The sequence below is a fragment of the Scatophagus argus genome, chromosome 6 (assembly GCF_020382885.2).
Source record: "Scatophagus argus isolate fScaArg1 chromosome 6, fScaArg1.pri, whole genome shotgun sequence".
Lineage (NCBI taxonomy): Eukaryota > Metazoa > Chordata > Actinopteri > Scatophagidae > Scatophagus > Scatophagus argus.
Window position 1 is genome coordinate 17,961,501 of NC_058498.1, and position 18,580 is coordinate 17,980,080.

General features: G+C 41.0%; 2 protein-coding genes across 2 annotated transcripts; one reads left to right on the forward strand and one right to left on the reverse strand.

Annotated features, from left to right (window-relative positions):
* Window positions 1-414: 414 nt before the first annotated feature.
* LOC124060764 (signal-transducing adaptor protein 1-like) lies at window positions 415-7,884 on the forward strand. The gene is made up of 12 exons (XM_046392054.1): window positions 415-656; window positions 2,627-2,698; window positions 3,003-3,122; window positions 3,220-3,276; window positions 3,421-3,569; window positions 4,061-4,192; window positions 4,399-4,468; window positions 5,195-5,297; window positions 5,406-5,495; window positions 6,427-6,498; window positions 6,705-6,854; window positions 7,001-7,884. Exons 1-12 carry the CDS (start codon window positions 570-572, stop codon window positions 7,063-7,065), a joined length of 1,167 nt encoding a protein of 388 aa, XP_046248010.1. The 5' UTR covers window positions 415-569; the 3' UTR covers window positions 7,066-7,884.
* fsd1 (fibronectin type III and SPRY domain containing 1) lies at window positions 7,774-16,580 on the reverse strand. Its single transcript, XM_046392053.1, has 13 exons — window positions 16,349-16,580; window positions 15,445-15,540; window positions 15,191-15,322; window positions 14,168-14,269; window positions 13,888-13,910; window positions 13,326-13,447; window positions 11,682-11,891; window positions 11,486-11,584; window positions 11,180-11,327; window positions 11,007-11,089; window positions 10,132-10,383; window positions 9,511-9,599; window positions 7,774-9,393 (listed from the first exon to the last, which is right to left on the reverse strand). Exons 1-13 carry the CDS (start codon window positions 16,361-16,363, stop codon window positions 9,283-9,285), a joined length of 1,482 nt encoding a protein of 493 aa, XP_046248009.1. The 5' UTR covers window positions 16,364-16,580; the 3' UTR covers window positions 7,774-9,282.
* Window positions 16,581-18,580: the final 2,000 nt, after the last annotated feature.

An 18,580-nucleotide genomic window follows, 5' to 3' on the forward strand; every position in this document is an offset into this window, starting at 1 on the left:
GTGGACACAAATCCAAGAGACGCTTTTCACAACCTTTTACCTCACGACAGTCAGGGATGTTTCTCTGCTGTACCAAGTTCAATAAAGCTTTTTTCCAGACATCAGTGTCCACACACCAAACCACATGTGGGCTGCAGCACACGTACGTGCGCACATTGCTGGAATCTTGTTTTCCAGCTTTCAGTCACTCATTTGACTACACATGAGCCCGTTTTGTCACTTAGGTTCCTTTTAAAACCTGTATACTTACAGTATAATATTAGGCTTTCTCCCCAGTTGTCAGTATCAGTGTGGGGGCCATAACAGGAAGGTGATTTCCATTCTTGGGAAAGAATACGTCAACACCTGTGGATATTTTACACCCCGCCTATGGACCAATCAGCGGCGAGGACGCTGCCGTCTCTCGCCATAGTGACAGGTTATTTCTCCACTAAGGCTGCACAAGCGAGTTTAATTACGACCTAGAGAACTTGTTGTTCTATTCAGATCCGCTTCATACCCTCAGACGGATCTGTAGCCTGTATAAGTGATTTATAAACAGCTGATTTACTGAAGAATCTGCGCTTCTCATGGCAAAGCGAGCAACGCGACAGAAGAACCAGCTGCCACCGTGTTACTATGAAGGATTCCTGGAGAAGAGGTCGTTTAAAGACAAGGTAACTGATCGGAGAACAGTGGAGAAGTGATTTTTTGTTTTTCTGTGGAAACTCACAAAACACAGGAAAGCTTGTCTTTATTGTATGCAACTCGCGAAATGGACTAAAAAGCTTATTATTGGGCTTATGATTTATTGTTGTTTTTTTTAAAATCTTGTATCTGTTTGTCATCTGCGCGGATTTAGTTATTTTTATCTGTTTCAAATGTATCACAGAAAAAAATATTAACAATCAGAGCCAGTTTTAAGGAAAAAAAAAGTGTGTTGGATGTTGAGACTCAAAGATCACCAAGGATTCAAAGATTGCGCTTAATGGGCTGTTTCTGACAATTATGTCATTAGTTTACTTGTGAATATGTAGGTCTAATTGTTTTAAATGAATCATTAAGTCACTCTCTCTGTAAACTGTCAGCACATCCTGAAGCTGACACCTACAGAGTGCTTGTTTTGTCTGGCCAACACTGAAAGTAACAAAGATATTTAGTTTGCAATATGAGACAAAGAAAAGCAGGAAATCATCAAATTGTCAACTAATTGTTTCAGTTATCAAAGCCTGTTTGTGTGTGTGTGTGTGTGAGAGAGAGAGAGAGAGAGAGAGAAAGAGAGAGAGAGAGAGGGAAAGAGGGAAATAGAACAATATCTTAACTATGTACAGAGGATGTCAGGAATCTTAATAACACCTGTTTGATGTCGCTCTATTGTACTTTACATAACTATGGCTGACCCTTATAAGGCGGAAGTATAATTTGTTCATCACTATCCTGACCACAATATTATTCATTTATAATGTAAGGGCATGTTTAATATGTTATGAATAATTTAGAAGACAGTGCAGTGGTTCAGCAGTCAGTTTAAGTTAGTGGTTCTCAAACTGCGGTTCATAAAGCCTCTGCAGGGAGACACGAATGACCAGGGGAAAATATGGAGTCAAACTAAGCTGATTTAATACGATTTTTTAGGGGAAATAAACAACAAAAGAGCTGTTGTGCTGATCTTTTTTTTTTTCTTTTCCTTAAAATTCAACTTGGATCCTTTTAGCCCTTTAGACACCACGAGTAGCTAATTCCTGTATTCTTGTTAATGATTGATTAAAATATTATGGGTCAGGTACTTTCTTTTACTTGAGAAGGAAGGTATGTCGGTAAAAAGAGTGAGATCAACTGGGTTAAGGGTTTGTTTGTGTGGGCGGGGGAGTCTGTCATTAAAAAGCTTCTTGTAATCTGCACTTTGACAAGTTTTACAGCGGCACTTGCGTCTCTACAACTGGTCTGACTGCTTCTCTGCTCATTGTGCCATAGAGATTAGAGCAAGCCAGAGACTGACAGAAAATTAAAGGCGTCAACTGGCGAGGCAGGCTTTGCAAATAATAAATCCTGTGTGCTGTTCTGCCGAGCCCTCACTGATAAGAAGCCATATACCCTCAAATGTAAGGGCAGGAAAAATCAGAGAGGAAATGTTTTGCACAAGACACTTTATAGTAAATCCCAGTCCTAGATAAAAGCAGTGGGGCTGTTACATCAGACGTTATTAAGTAACTTCTTCAGATGCATTCCTAAAAGTTTTACAGGTCACTATTTTTGACCTGAATTAGACAATAGTGACCTTTGATTCATGCAGTACTCACTACTTTCATGCCCGAACACATAATTAACCCAGTGACACACTTACATATAGCTGAATCCGTTCAGGTCCAACCAAATATCGCACATTGGTTTCTATTGTCAAACATTTGACTCATCGAGTTTAATCCAAGAATGTTGCCTGTGCAGACTGCACACTGTTTGTTTCCTTGTTGGGTAATAGTCATTTATTTCTTTCTTTTGCTTCTTTTTCTGTCTTTGTACACATTTCACACAATTTGAAGACTGTGTTCTTATTTGATATTCCACTTCATGTCAGTATTTTCCCTTCTTTGGTATGCTGTCTTTTAGTAAGCATGTCCATGTGTGTGTGTGTGTGTGTGGTGTGCAGACATCTCGAAGACTGTGGACGTGCCTGTGTGGAAACACGCTGTTCTTCTTCAGTGACAAGAAAGACAGTGATGTAAGTAATCACAGAGATTTGTATTCATGGGAGAGACAGATTTTCATGTTTTGAAAATGTTCAGAAACTGTTCTTTCATAATGCCAACACTCGAAAATTGTACTTTGTTATCATCATTTATAAGCGTTCTATTTTACAATATTTAAATTTTACTTACCTATTTTTTGGTAGCAGGGACACAAAGAATTTCACTGCACATTGTACCGTGTATGATTGTGTGTGTGACAAATAAACCTATCTTCTATCTTCTATCTTGTATCTTGTATCATCATATTTCCATTTATTCGTGTGTGTATGTCATCAGTACATAGAGAAACTGGATCTCAGTGAACTGATCTCAGTAACAGATGACGGCAGCCAGGATTGGAACTTAGATGCAGTCAGACTCAACCTTCAGATGAAGGATGAAACAATCAAATTCACTGTGAGGGAGTATACCAAAAATATCTAATCTATCCTCTTTTTTTTCCAGAATAATTCCTCAATATGACAGTGTTTTTTCTCCTCCGTTGTCTCGACAGGTCCCTAGCTCAGAGGCTCGTGAGCTGTGGAAAGGCTTCATCCACTCTGTGACTAAGGTCTGTGGTGTGTAACTTTTAACTCGCTTAACAGAACCTTGTTGTTTTATACTGAAATGTTTTAAATTTAGAGAATTGCGTTTCTCATTTGGACAGATGATTAAATACTTTACTTTAAAACTGAAACTGTGTTTCTCCCTGCAGCTGTCAGTACCATCCCTCAACCTGCTGCCAGGCCAGATCCACATGCTGAAAGAGGCAGTCGAAAGGGAAAAGGAGAGAATTAAAACCGTCCCTCCACCTGTGGTCACCAGCCAGAGTAATTACGTCACTCTCCAAGCAGACATGCCAGCGTGAGTGTTAACAAAGCCCCACAGTCGTGCTCATGTGAAATACAAGCACTTATAATGTGTAAAGGGCTGATACCCTGAAGCTAATCAATTTAAAAGGTCTTAAGCCAGCAGCATTTAACGGCTTTGTTTTTCCCATGGTGTTGGTTCCTAATTTCTCTAGGTTTTACCTCTTAAGCAGGGTAAAGAGCTGGAGTATGAACAGAATTCAGTAGGTATCAGTGGTAGTCAGTGCTATCAGTAGGTTTCAGGGCCAGAAAATCTGGACTGGAGCATCTCAAGAGCGCACAGTCGTTACTTTCTTGAATCTGAAAACATAATTTCACATGTTCTGCTCATGTTTTCATATACTCTGTAGAAATGGTAGAAATGCACCATGCACACCTGCTATATACACAAACTGTGTTTGGATGTGTAACTTTTTAATAACCCACTAAAATCAGTTTTGGATGACGCGACTTGTCACATCATCGTCGTTTTCTGGCGTCCTGCAGGTGCTTCCACAGTGTGTCCCGTCTGGAGGCAGAGCTGCTGCTTGAGAGAGAGTTTAAAAGAGGAAACCTGCTGCTGAGGCCTGGGAGCGACGGAAACTCATTTGCTGTCACCACCAGACAGGACCTTGACGGGTACACTCATATACTCACGCACACATTCAGAGCAAAGACACACAGACTCCCACGCAGTTCTAATACAAAGGTGTATGTACTGTATGGGTGCTAAAAACTCTCACTTATCTTCACAAATATCTTGTTATTCCTGTATGTTGTTGTCTTGGACAATCCATAATCTATTTATTTTACACTGATTGCCTACTTTTCTCTTGCTCTATCAGCCCTTTAATCAGTCATTACCGCATTACTCGTAACCCTGAAGGAGGCTTCATCATTGATGTGGAAGATCCTGTGAGTATTAAAAGATCAGTTCTTTATTAAGGTACTTAAAATAGAATGATACTATGATTGAACCAGTTGCCCTTAGTAGCTGCGGTTTTGTGTGGTTCACATGAGAGAGGAAATGACCTCTTGGAAAACCAAGGATGATAAAAATAAAATTTCTCGTCAGTTCAGTCTTTACAGTCATTTGTTATCTGCACATTCCTTGCGCATGTTGGATAAGACTTTAATTTTGATGCCAGTGACACAGCACGCCTCTGATCTTGCTGACATGAAGTGGTGCGTGCATGTACAATCCTGACTTAAAAAATAATAATAATAATAATACAGCAGTCTGGAACATTGCACAAAAAACATAAACAACAGTGATAGTGGGAATGAAAGGCTCAGTCGTTCATTGCTCATCGGTCAAGCAAGGATGGGTCAAGGTTCACCACTTTGTCAAACACATGATTGCATTTAGGACAGGGAGCACATCATAAAAGTGTTATCGACAGTTCATCTCCAAATAAATTGAATTCTGTTTTTATTGAGTTTTACACAGCATCCAATACTTTTGTGGCATCTGTGTTGTATCTGACATTGTTCTTCACGATTTACTTCTTCGCACTAGTGACACATGACTTCTAATCATAAACTTAATTTTTGATTGTGGTTGAGTCACGTCTGATGACACATTTCCTATATGTATTTTATTGTTCTCAAGTTGTTAAATGGAAGCTGTTTTCCGTGCAGGTCCTTTGTGCCACACTACATGACGTAATCAAATATTTAGTGGAAAATACTGGCGGAGTTTTGATTCCCCTCATCATGGAGGAGGCATACGAGAAAAACATCTGTACGTGCAAAAACTTTCATTTCATTCTACTTATTCTTCTTCTCTATTCGTGTTCATTTTGCTCACTTGAAAAAGAAAGACATGTCTAATTGAAATTCTTTTTAACAGCTTTTATTCGGGCTGATAAGGAAAATGGAGAGAAGAGCATTCAGCAGGCCCTGCCAAACCCTGTCCCACCAAGTGTACCCCCCAAACCAGGTACTGTGTCCATTAATACAAAAACATGCAAACAGAAACGCACGCACATCCAGCGACTTTTACTCTGTTTGTCAGACCTGTTTGCTAAGACACACGCAGGTATTTGGAAAATCCACCTCCGCAATTACGTGGTTTAACGTTGGAGCTTTTCCAAATCAGTGACACGAAAATGACTAGTGGTTGTTCTTTTAAATCATAGCGCAATCCACATTAAGAGCAACTTTTAAAAAAAATAAAATGTTATTAATGTAACAAACCTACAAAGTGTACTGTCTGGAAGAGCAGCCCATCTTACGTGGTTGGTTATCTCACTTTGTACCAGCAGGTGTGCGCAAAAAATATAAGCATATGAAAGTTATCTGAACCATTTGTGGTAACACTGAAGTTTTCTTGTGGAGGTACGGTTGTATTAAGAGTCCACTAACCCACACCCACCCCATCACTCATGGTTTGCTTGTTTTAGAGCCTTTGTGTGACAGGCAGAAATTCCTCCACAGAGTTTTGTTTTTCGTTGGACTTTGAAACTCACACAGTTGTTAACAAGATAAAGAGTCTACAGCCTTTCTAGCTTGTGACCAGTGTCTGCCTTGAACCAAGGAGTGCTTTTCTCTGTGTCTTAATGAATAATTATTAAAAGTCTATTTGTCCAAGGAAAAAAACAGATTACATTTTCTGCTCTTGTCTTCGTAATGATCTTATGAACCCTCAAATTTGGCTTGTGACCTTTTGTCTGTGTGTGTGTGTTAACCTTTACTGTACTTAACATATATGTTCATGCTGTTCATTTTCAAAACCTGTATACAATCTGTACATGCCTCACGTGTTTGGCTGACTTCTCACAGGAGCACTGTGACACCGGCTGTAGTCAGCTTTGTCATTATAGTATATCGGCCCTGTAATAATTATAATTACATGTTTGATTTTGCCGTAGCTCCAAGAGTGCCGACACCTGAACCAGCACCAGCATCGTGTGAAGAAGAGCCCTTATATCTGAATGAGAGCGGTAAGCAGAGTTCTTCTGCCACCATTCCAATCAGTCAATCCATCTATCATTCTTCACATTTGTTCGTGCAAACACAAACAGGCGTGACTTCATTTTTTTCCACTGCTATGTCCAACTAAAGTCTGTGTTCAAACAGTGGAGGAGTCACACATGCAAAAAAGACATGCATGAACTGTGAATCCATGTGTCTTTTTGTCTTTTCGTAGAACTTGACAAAAACACTACAAAGAAAGCAATAATGCCCCCAATTCCTGCTCCTCGCAAATGGGCCTCTTCTATATCAATCACCTCCTCTACCTCCTCCACAAACAGCCTGGATATGAGGATGAGAACACAGTCAGACAGTCTGGGAAAGAGTAAGTCCGTGCTGCTGCACTGAGCCACCATCCCCTGCAGAGCCTTTATCTTCTTTAGACAGGAATTTATGCAGACATATTTTCAGTATCATGTCATTTGACATTTGGTGCCACAGTATCAAATCTTAATATCTGATGTGTTCCAGTTCCTCTCGCAGCACTGTCTGAGCTGAAACTCAAGCTGGAACAAAAGGCGAAGAGTCAAGAGTGACCCCTGCTGGTGGCACAGCAGTGCAGAGCCACTTACAAGTCTGTCCCTAAAAGCTGAACATGGGAGCGGAGACACAGCCTGCCACGATACATGATGCATTTTGGACCTGGCTCTGCTCCCACCCTCGTCAGCTGGCTGTAAGCAGTAAAGGCTCTCTGAAGATTAACGCTTTATTGATTCACCCTTCTCAGACATTCATTAGCCAAATCAATTGAGTGTAACGAGGGATGTACATGTCACATTATCTTCACTGTTACTCTTGTACATTTTGTATATTTACCACTGACAATGTTGTATATTTTCCTAATAGATTGAGTCAGCTTTTCTGTATCAGTGTTGTTGTTTGCCTTCATTTTGAGTAGCTGTTGAACTGTATTGTATATATTTTTACATAACTAGGATGGCTACAGTTATTCTGCCTTAGAGGCATGTGATGTTTATATACTATATAGTGTACCACATTGACTTGTTGCTTGTTGTTATTGTACCCACTGTATGTGGATGTATTGTACATAACTTTTCAGAGATGAAAACTCTTGCTTCTGTCACATCAAATCAGATAAATGTGAACAGACAAGTTCTAGTATGTGCCATGCAGCAGTTAGAAATCAATCAGTTTTATGATGACCCAGTACCCTGTGTTACACCTCTTACTACTTTTCTTGATTTGTTTGTTTTGTGTTGTTGAAGCAGAATTCCAAGAACAATGTGCTCTCACTCGTTTATTACCTCAATGACTGACACATTATAGTGGAAAAATTAAACTATTTACAGTAAATTGGATGTCAGCATGTGAAATAAAGTTAAACATAATTCTCAGCTTGACGCTTCTTTAAAGCATTGCAGGCTACAGTTATTCAGAAGATGCATACAGAAGGAGCAACATGGCCAAGCAAGACTGTTACCATGTCTAACATATGACACAGACTCTACTCAGAGGTTGGGGCGGTGCACAAATAAGGACTTTATAACAGTTTCCAGAGTCGATCGCTTTTGTTCCTCGCCCAGGTGGACCCCGAACCTGGTTAACTCTCATCAGATTTGTTAGCTGAGGCTACTTGAGGGCTATTTGTTATACTTGGACTACAGACAGCCCACTACTCGTAAATGAAATTCCTCTTCAGCAGATAAAGAGTCGTTATTAGGATTACACACGTACATACTGTACATACAAGCATTAGGGTGCAGTCAGGTGAACAGAACGAATACATTACAGTCATTTCCAAAACCCTGAAGTATGATTTCTGAAGACTCCTCGACGCGGAGTTGCACTGATTAAAAATTCCCCTCTAACTTTCTGCGCAGAGGCTGGCCGTCAGACTAAACTCCACAGCCAACACTGACTCTAATTTAAGACTAACAGAACCTCAGCAAGTGTGGGACCTGACTAAAAAGAGTGAAATGCAGTAAACACTGTTAGGTCTGCATGCCTTGGCAAGAAATACATATAACATCTCTACGATGTGCTGTTCATTTCTTATGATCTAGCAGCTGCTGGCAAAGTAGAGTTTAATAAAACCTGACAGAGTAATGAACTACATTCTATTCAGCATTGTTGTTAGGAGTAAGTTGTTGTTGGGTTACATAGGGTGATTGGTTGATGGGTAGAGGCAGATTCAGTAGGTGATAATTATCACTAAGCTAAGTTATATTGACACTGACACAACACATTGCGTTAACTTGAAATAGGGAGACCATTTCTTGCAGTGAAATATTAGCATGTTGATACGGATCACCCAATTTGGCCTATCAGTTTGGAAATGAGCAGGAAGGCACAGGGAGAGAGCAGACAGGACAGGCCATGACCCTGCGCCTGCAGCTGGCTGCACTGACAGTACAACAGTTTTGGTGATGGAAAGGAAGAGCAGCGGCCAGCGCTAAATCAGTGCTCTAGCAGCAATGGGACAGTGCTAAAAAGAATGTGCAGAGAGAGGAAAACAAATAAGACTACAACTAATGTGTTCCAAGCAATCACAACAGCCAGAGTCATACTTCTGAAGAATGCTGTCACTGACGGCGGAGATGACTCGCTTGTTCCCAAAACCATTTTTGCCATCAAGCAACACTGACACTACATGTGGAACAGGCTGACCCATCACCTTCCAGTGAAGCAACTCCTCCATGATATGGCTTTGACCACAGCCAGAGGTGAAGCTGTGCAGGGGCAACTGCGGTCGAGCGGAGCTGGAAGGCGTCCGTCTGGCTGAGTGGATGGGTCTAAGTGAGGCTGGCGTTGGAGCTGCTGGTGCCGCTGTTCTTCCTCTGGCCACTTTGCACCGTGCTGGGAACCTGCAGGCCCGTCACTACTGAAAAACTGCCGTTCCACACCTGCAGTGGTGGCACACCAACAAAGAGTTTAAAAAACAAAAAAATAGGTCATGGAACAATGGCCAATTCTTTTAGATAAGAAAGATACAGTATTTAAAAGCTTTTGAATTTTCTTACCATGAAAGCAGGCAAAACTGGCTGCTGGAACTTGGTTTTGAAGGTGTGCATCAACTGCTTGGTTTTGGCGTTGTGGAAAGACAGTACACCTGGACAGGAGGTATGTCACAAATGTGTATGATATTACAATTTTTTTTCTTTTGATTTTATTTTTGAAATGTAGAAAAGAAAAAAGAAAAATGTCCATTACAAGTGATGCCTTCAAATTGCTTGGTTATTTAGTTTGCACATAAACAGTCTGTTGCCTGATTTTATTTTATGTCTGCGACATTTTTGCAGTGTCTTCTGTTCAAATAAGGGACTTCAAGATAAAATGAGTTTGGATGAATAAGTAAAATTTCAAAATGTTCTCTGCTCAGAAATGGACCACAGACTGTTTGTGTGAATCAGTAATCCTAAACCTAACTGCTGCTTCATTTCTGTCTTTTGACTAATTATTTCAGCACTACAAAATGTTAAAAAGTAACATTCTTATTTATTTAAGGTGATAATTTCCCCTGAATGTAGACAATAAAAACCTTCTTGGACTGTTTGCAACATATTTTTCATATCAGTGTGGGAGAACTTCATTCATCAACATTTAGCAAACCAACAAATGTTCCGACTCTGTGCTAGTCATACCCTCGTCATAGTTGATGTAGACTCCTATGCTGTTTGGGATGGGACAGTCCAGTGTCCGAGCCTTGTTGTTGTGCTTGGCTGTGAGGCTCTGCTGCAGCCAGTTGTTCAGGTGGATGCACCAGGAGGCACTGCTTTTTCCCAACTGGTCGAATCTTCCAAGGCTCCGCAGGGCAACACCCACAGCGAAGGCTTTGCTCTCTTTGTCAAACCGCACCTCCCAGTACTGCTGGCCAGAGTCGATCATGGTGTCACCTGTGACGAGACATAAGCCCATGTGTGTCGTTTCGTTGTTGAGAACCGGGTCAATATTTGTGCAGACTAAAATTTTGTACTTGTGTAGATTGTAGAGGCGTGGTTACTTGGTTATTTGATTTGACTACATGTGGTACAAATGCAATTAGTTCAGTTCTGTGAAAGTTATTTGTGTCGGGAACCACTGAATGAAAATCATGAACTGAGTATGGTACAAGACTGTTGACATAGCAGATATAATGAAGCTGTAAATTATGGCGCAAAACATGTGCGCCGTAAACCAACTTGAATGCAAAAAACTGCAGAATTTCTCCATATTTATTCAGGAAAGTGATACTCATCATGTACGAACAGCTAGGTTGGCTAACTAGCTTTATTTGGCAGCTCCCGGCTGGTACAGCAGGGCCAGCTGGGTTAATAAGCCAGCCTGCAAATGCAGGCAAGATGATTTTTGGTCATGCATTGCCAGTGTAGAAGGATTCACAGTATTGATTTTTCCAAAACAGCTCAGTTTCAAATAGATGTACAGCTGTAACTCCAGCCTGGTGCTTTTAACTCCTGGAGTGAAATACATTTGCTGTGTTTGTTACGCTTTGTTTCCTGTTAACAGTGTGTATTCTTACCCAGAACTGTGTAGGACTCTGCTGTAAATCTGTCTCTGCCAGGTCGGGCTGTCTGTGCTCTCTTAGGTGACATCAAGGCCGACCTGTAAGATCCATATTTTTGGGATTTACTCATAATGACAGGAAGTAGAAGACTGAAAGCCTTATGGGGATTTTCAGATGCTGATACAAACCTGGCTGGAGAGTGCATCGGGGAGTTGGTTCGGTTCTTTTCCTTGCGGATGTCCTGTATTTTTCCTCCGCTGCTGTCCCACTCAACACTTAAGTCCTCCACCCTCAGGTTCTGGTGGGACGAGCCGGAGTCCAGTTTGAAGGTGAAGGCTGCAAACAGAAAGTAAATAAATAAATAGTTTTCGGTAACACACAGAAGCACATTCACATCAACAAAGACCCCACAGAGCTTTTGTGTATTGTTGGTCAAAGTGAAACAGTAGCATCAGTACAGCCTTCTACACCCAATCTGTTTCCAGTAATCTCACCATGGGTTTCTAGGGTAACCGGCTCGGAGAAGTCTCCTGCCACGGCCTTGTTACACGCTTTCACTCTGAACGTCATGTACCGGGTGTCAAAACGCAAACCTGAGAACAGAAACACATAACCGATCATTTGTGAGTCAGCTTTGTCAAAGTTCAGACAACAAACATCTCCTCAAAGTCCTGCTCCTCCTCCTCCTACCTGTGAGCGTGTGCTCCATCTCTCGTATTCCCTCCAACACCATCCAGGGGTAGTCTTCTCTAATGCGTGGCGGGCCCTCGTGGTTGGTGCGCCGATGCTCTAGTATGTAGTGGTCTATCTTGGTGTCGGGCTCTGGCAGGGTCCAAACTACAGTCACGGTGTTGTCGCACACCTGACACTCTGAGACTTGGATCTCTGGAGTGGCAGGAACTGCAGAGAAGAGACAGTTTGTCTGTGACGAGAGATGTCCAACTTCCTCCACTGTTGTTCAACACTTTTGGTACTGTGTGGAATATCCAGTAACACAACATAAGCAATTAAAATAGTTAGCCCTAGCTGCTAGTGGATCAAGTTTATAATTTATCATGATGTGAGATGTCACATGGGAATGATGACACTGCTACATCAACTGATTTTTGCCACTTGGGGGCAGAATTACTCCAAAACAAGTTGAAAGCTGCAGTCTTGCATATACTTAGTGTTAGCAAATACATATCAGATGTAGAGCAGCATCGTCATTTTCTTTCCTCATGTTCGTGTCAACCTGACCAATATTTTTTTATTTAGGTCTGTTATGACCTCAGGTGGTAAACATACAGCTCCTTAGCTGCTATTGTAAATTTACAACAATTATCATCAGCTAGTCAGTAATGTCTATCCGTTTGGTGCTACACAGGTGGTGTACAGAGGCTTTATCAGAGCTTTTTTTATGACAACACCTGCTAGCAATGAGACTGAACCCTTGAGTAACTACGTGGGCTGTAAAACCACAACAGTTTATTCAGGAGGTTAACAAGCCTCACACAGGTGCAGAGTCGGCAGATACTTCTCTGCGGTTTCAGAGCTCTAGGCAATCCTTTCACATGACATGTATTAATTTTACTCATTAATATCAAGAGTCACTGACCCCCACTGTGCATCAGACATGTTCCTTTAATTCCTGATAACATAATAACTGACACCTTGTTGGGCATTATTTCATACCTATAATATGTAGCATTTCTGCATTAAAATGTCTAAAAACAACTAGATCTCTGCTATATACTTTGCTGAGTTGTGTATTACATTATCCAAAATATTTCAAACTAGGTTCAAAGCAGAAATTTGTCATTTTATTCAAGATAACGGTGCATTTCATTTGGTTCCCTATCACTATAACTTCCAGGAGAGAGTCAGATCGTGAGGCAGGAAGTCAGCGAATGTGGCTAACGCAAATGAAACTTTAAATGTTAATTTTGCCGTTAAACACCTCAGCATGTGTCACGTCAGACAGTTTTCTATCAGTGTTGGTTGTTTAACAATGAGGACAGCACATCTCGTGAGTTCACGCTCCCTACGCATGGGCTCATGTACCAGCCACAGAAACTACACGCTGTGACTTTACTTAAATGGAAAAGTATTACGTCATCAGCAAAAGTCCTAAATGTTTTTGGAAGATAAAAGGGTATAAGATATAAGAAGGAGATTTTTGTTATTTTCTTTATGAATAAATGTAACAAGTAACAACATCTGTTCAATAAATGTATTCTTGTGAAATGTAGTGGAGCATGAATATAAGTGGACAGGAAATGGGGTTACAAAAGAACAAGTACTGTACTGGTGTAAAGAGTACATCGACATCGTCAATGTAAAAGTAGAGCAGACCTGGAAGAAATTTGAGGCCCTGTAACATCCCCCTCTCCTGGCTGAAATCCACCATCAAGTGACTCATGTTGTCACTGGCTTTAGCCTTCAGGGAGAGGCGAAAGGCTGGAGCCATTGTCACGCTGCGGACAAAGAGGGAAACACACAAAAACACACAAAGACACGGAGTGGAAACAAGTGTGGTTCATTATTCAACTGGATCAGAAGCAAAGAAAAGAAAACAGGTAATTCTAACACAGCTCACTAAGAAAAGGCCACTAACTAGACTTCTGTTACTACCACTGATCTCAACACCCTGATCAACATTTAAAAGCAGAGAGAGCAGAGAGGGAGCAGCGGTCATCCAGGGAGGGGCTGACACAGGATGGTACAGACTCGAGAAAACAGTAGGAAACACAAAGAGAAAAGGCTCTCAAAAGGAAAGTTTTCCATAGTGCTTATTGTCTACGAAGTAGGTGTGGTGGCTAGATAGTTTAAACGCATGCATGCTACATCAGGAGATGGCTCAATGGTTACAGGAGGCTAGGACAACAGGGAAGCAATGGATGGCTGAGTACTATACCTATCTTTAATGTCTTTGGCCGCCTGGAGAGGAGAAGCAGAGAGGGAAAGGAAAAGGAGAGATACGGAGCAGAGAGAAAACTGAGTTGTAGCCCATCAGGTTGTCATTTAACACAAAAAAGTCGCTGCTGGGTGTGTTAAAATAACTGGTAGTATGACACCACGAGAAGGAGAGATTAAATCATATGTACTGACACTGAAATTCACCATCAGTCTTTAAAATATGAAGTTATAAGCAGCGAGCAGAGGGAACAGGGCAGTGGAGGAGCGGGGAAGGTTACCTGAGTGAAACCGTCCGTCTCAGAGGAGCACAGCGTCTGGTTGGCCAGCTCCAGCAACTCCTCTGAACTCTCCAGGGCTTTGGAACACGCACTCAGCTGACTCTGAGAAGCACACCAGCCCACAGTCAAACAGAGTCAAATCTGCAAGTTTTTACACGTTTTCACACGTTCAGCTTCAGCATAATGGGCCTGTTGTGTTCCCTGCAGAAGCTGTGGAGTGAGCCGCATCATTTGAGAGTCATGGCTTGGTCCTGAGGCTGTACAGTTTTGAAAACAGACGACTTTGGGCAGTACACAATCTATGATATTTTGACCTGAAAAGCATTATATAAAACCATATAACAGTGCATGTAAACTGGGATTACTGCTGGAAAAAAAGAGGAATAAACTCAAAATGAGCTGGAATATTTACCTTTTAAAATGTATTTGATTTAGAAAAAAAAAAATCAGTTTGGATAAACAAATCCATTGCATTAATTGGATAATTAATTTTCTCTCCAGATGGCCAAGCATGTCATTTTCTAAAAGATTTTATTTGTTAAATTTTCTTTTAAATGTAACACACTTTGTTTAAACTGTGTGCTTTCATTGATTTTGAAAGTCTACAGTGTCTTTCTCTTGTCCCCATACAGAGACATCAAAGAGACCAGGTGTCTTTATGATGACATTTAAAGGATCCTCTACAGAGTCATGTTCTCAGTTAGAGCCTTGACACACCTTTCTCATTGTTAGCAAGACTCTTAAAGGTCAAGTGGTTTCTGTTTCTTTATGTGGTGGCTTCAAAGTAAACACACATCATTCATTTTGTGATCAAGATATGTCAAAAAATTATATAGATCGCATAATGAATGTCAGGAGATGACATGTTCTGATTCTGATGTTCTGCTATTTCCAACCACCAACGTATCATCCACAGAAAAAAATCTCTCTCACAAGCTTGAACACCACTGAATGGAAACAAACATTGAACAGTTAACTGAAGCACACGTGCCATCACTTTGTGGATTTGACAGCAGCAGCTACCTGTAGTTCATACGTGCGGCTGGCTTTCTCCTGTTTGATGCGCGTCATCATGTTTTCCTTCATCTCGTCCAGAACGGAGTGGAGGGAGGTGAACTCAGACTCCAGGTCCTCCTGGACTCTGTTGGAGTTTGCCTGGTGTCATAACAAAAAGGACTGACTACAGGAAGTGACCTGAATGACCTGACAGAAGTGCAAAATAACAAATCGTGCGCAGCCTTGATGAAACTGCAGTTCATCCATGTGTGTTTCTGTACCTCCAAGTTGTCGAGGCTCTGTTTGAGAGTGCAGACGAAGTTTGAAATCTCCTCATTCTTCAAGGTCAGCGTGTGGGTGATCTTACGCAGAGAATCCTAATGAAAGAGGCAAAATCAAACTTTCATATATTCAGCATTTTCTTCTGCCTGAAGAAAAGACACAATCTGATCCTGTCAGGCTGAATAAGAACATTAACTTCTCCATAAAAGCCTGTAGCACAGAAGAGTGAATGACTGGAGGTTTCTCCTCTGTCCAAACACTCCACCAACTCATTTCACTTACTGGGGTGTCCTCTCTGCTTAAAGTTATGCTCAAAGCTTTAGGCTTTGAGCTCCCGTTTAGACATGATTAATCATTTGTTCTCCTGGCTGGATCAGAGAAGGACCTAACCTCCGTGCACAGGGAGGGACAGTGGGAGGACACTTCACGGGCGGAAGGATGCGCATTCATAATTTAATAATGCAGCCTCACAACCATTGAACAGCCAACTTAAAGGGGACTGGACGCTCACTGGGTCGATTATTATACGGATCGCAGCTTTGATACGTCGTCACGCTCGTTACACTGTGTCTGAAACGGGTTATCCCACAATGAACAAGCCCATTCATTCAGCAAGACTGTGTAATGTTTGTTGATGCGAAAGGAGCTGCGCCAAGGCCCCCCGTCCCTGCTTATAGCGCCGATACACCGATAACCAAGTCATCGATGGCATGCACAAGAAAAAGCTCACCTTCAACCGTTACAAACATCGATTCAAATATAAAACGTCTCTGTGAAATACGAGTCCGTGACCGCATCCACAAACTCTCCAATTTCGCAGCTCGTCCCCCTCCTTCCTTTGTACACTACGCCCTGAAAAGGCTTCCCCCATCAGAGACACCTGTTCCTCTGGCTCCGGCTCACCTTCTGGTCTCCCATCTCGCAGCTCAGATGTACCGGCGCCGCTCGAGCCGCACACACCGCCGGTATTTCTCCTCCTTTCCCCGGTTTTTTTGGTTCAATAACACGGCGGAGCTGGTACTGATGCTGCCGGAGCGCAATGCATCTTCGTACGGACACCAACCACCAACGCCTTTGGGCCGTAGTGTGTAGTGCGCATGCGGCCGAGGAGAATTCTGGGTATTGATGTATCGAGTATTGCCGCTTTCAGGGACTTGAAGAAAAGTAAATGCGACCGACATTATTGCCAACAAAAAATAGATTAGATGCTCTAAAATAACGACAGTCATATCATTTATGAATACGTTAGCAAAAGTCCGTCAAAAATATATTTTGTTTGGCTGAGAGGTGAAGGAGTTGACTGGTTAGGAAAGTATGAGTAACCGCAACTCTAAACAGCACATGTGGGCAGAGGTTTTCTACAAAAAGGCAAAATCAGGAGACTTTGCGAGTCTGTGGGAAAGAAGTGAACGAAACAACAAAGCAACTTAAAAGAATAGTTTCACATGTTTTCACAACGGGCTTCTAGAAACACATCTGAATACATTTAGAAAAAATTAAAATCGACATTATGTGACAATGTAAATGCATGAACCCGTTCCAGACTTAAATAAAACAGGCTGTAAAATGATTGCCTCTGATCAAAACCAACACCCATCCTGGCTGCCGTGGCTCTCTCTGAGGTCTGCACTGCACGCTGTAGATGTTACATGTTACACAGTGACCCACAAACCATTTAGCATCGGATTTTCAGTCAATTTGACGAAATGCAGTTTTGTTTTTTGGACGATGCAATCCGATTGTACAATATAAACTAAAAAAAATAAATGAATTAAAAGGATAAATATTATTTCACATAATACATACAGAACCCAGCTGATATTATTGCCAAGCCCCAACAAATTTACAGATGCCAAAAACATTTAGTAAATTCCAGGGACCTGGTCCAATTTTAAGCTTTTACAAGTTTAGTTTTTAACCCAGCGTTGCTGTAATGGATGTACTTGTGTACTTGTTTGATTTAAAAAGTAAAAAAGGAAAATTAAAAAGAAAAAGACGAGAAAAGAAATTTTGCAGCATTGTGCAGCAGTTCAGCACTTGTCACTGATGCATCAGCTTCACTTGTGCTATGAAACGGGGTATGATTTGTTCAATATGAATTCATAGCAGAATTCATTCAGGTAGTCTGAGGCTCCCATATCTCATTTCATCGCCTGAAGCTGCATCCTCATGACATAAATATTTATATTAAAAAAATTTCCACAGTTATACATAGGACAAAGTCAGTTTCCAACATCTTCAAAAGGGCACAGTCGTGTCATTGTTTCAAGAAAAGCAGAATGACTTCAACCTGTGTTTTTCTTTAGTAGCATATGTACAAAACAGAAAGTAAAATTAAAAAGTCTAAATAATAAAATTGTATTAAATTTAAAAAGTGTTTCTTTTCTGTTGTGAGATCCAACTATAGAACAATATCACTATCTATTTGTATATTTACAGATGTATTTTTAGTAAACTTGATAATAAACTCTTGACTAAAAGTTTTGTTTATCATACTGTGACAAAATTTGTAGCCTATAAAATATGTTAACTGATGGGCCATTGAGGGAAAGGACATATTGCATTATTTTATTTTGTTTAAAACCAAAACATGTCTTTCCTTTGGATGCAAAGCTGTCTTTGTTTCCTGTCATAAAATATGAAACTCTAAACAAAATATGTAAGATCATTTCTCTACATAACATTACAGGCAGCGCCTACTTTCAGTCTCTTTGTGAAAATGATGTTCTTATGCTTGAGGTTTCCTAAGCGAGCTTGAGATGTTTCCTCTCGAGGCCCTTTTTCTTCAGCATTCACTCACATGAAGAAAAAGACACCCAGTCACCTGTTATCATGCTGCATCCTCTGATTTAAATACAAGACTACATTAGATGTCAGAGTCAGTCAGAGCCACACCGATTTGAGATTTGTAAAATGTCCCAAATTGACAGAGGTTATTGTGATTTTACAGTACTCCTGTCAGCATTTCAACTTTCCTGTATGAAACTCTTCTTTAAGCGAAAGATTATATTAATGTTGGCTATCTTGTTGTGGAGACTGAATCAAAAAGTTCATTACCGCATCGAATTTAATTGTGTCTTCTCACAGGAAGCCAAGTGCTCCTTTTCTAGTAAGCTGTTGTGGGGACAAAGGGAA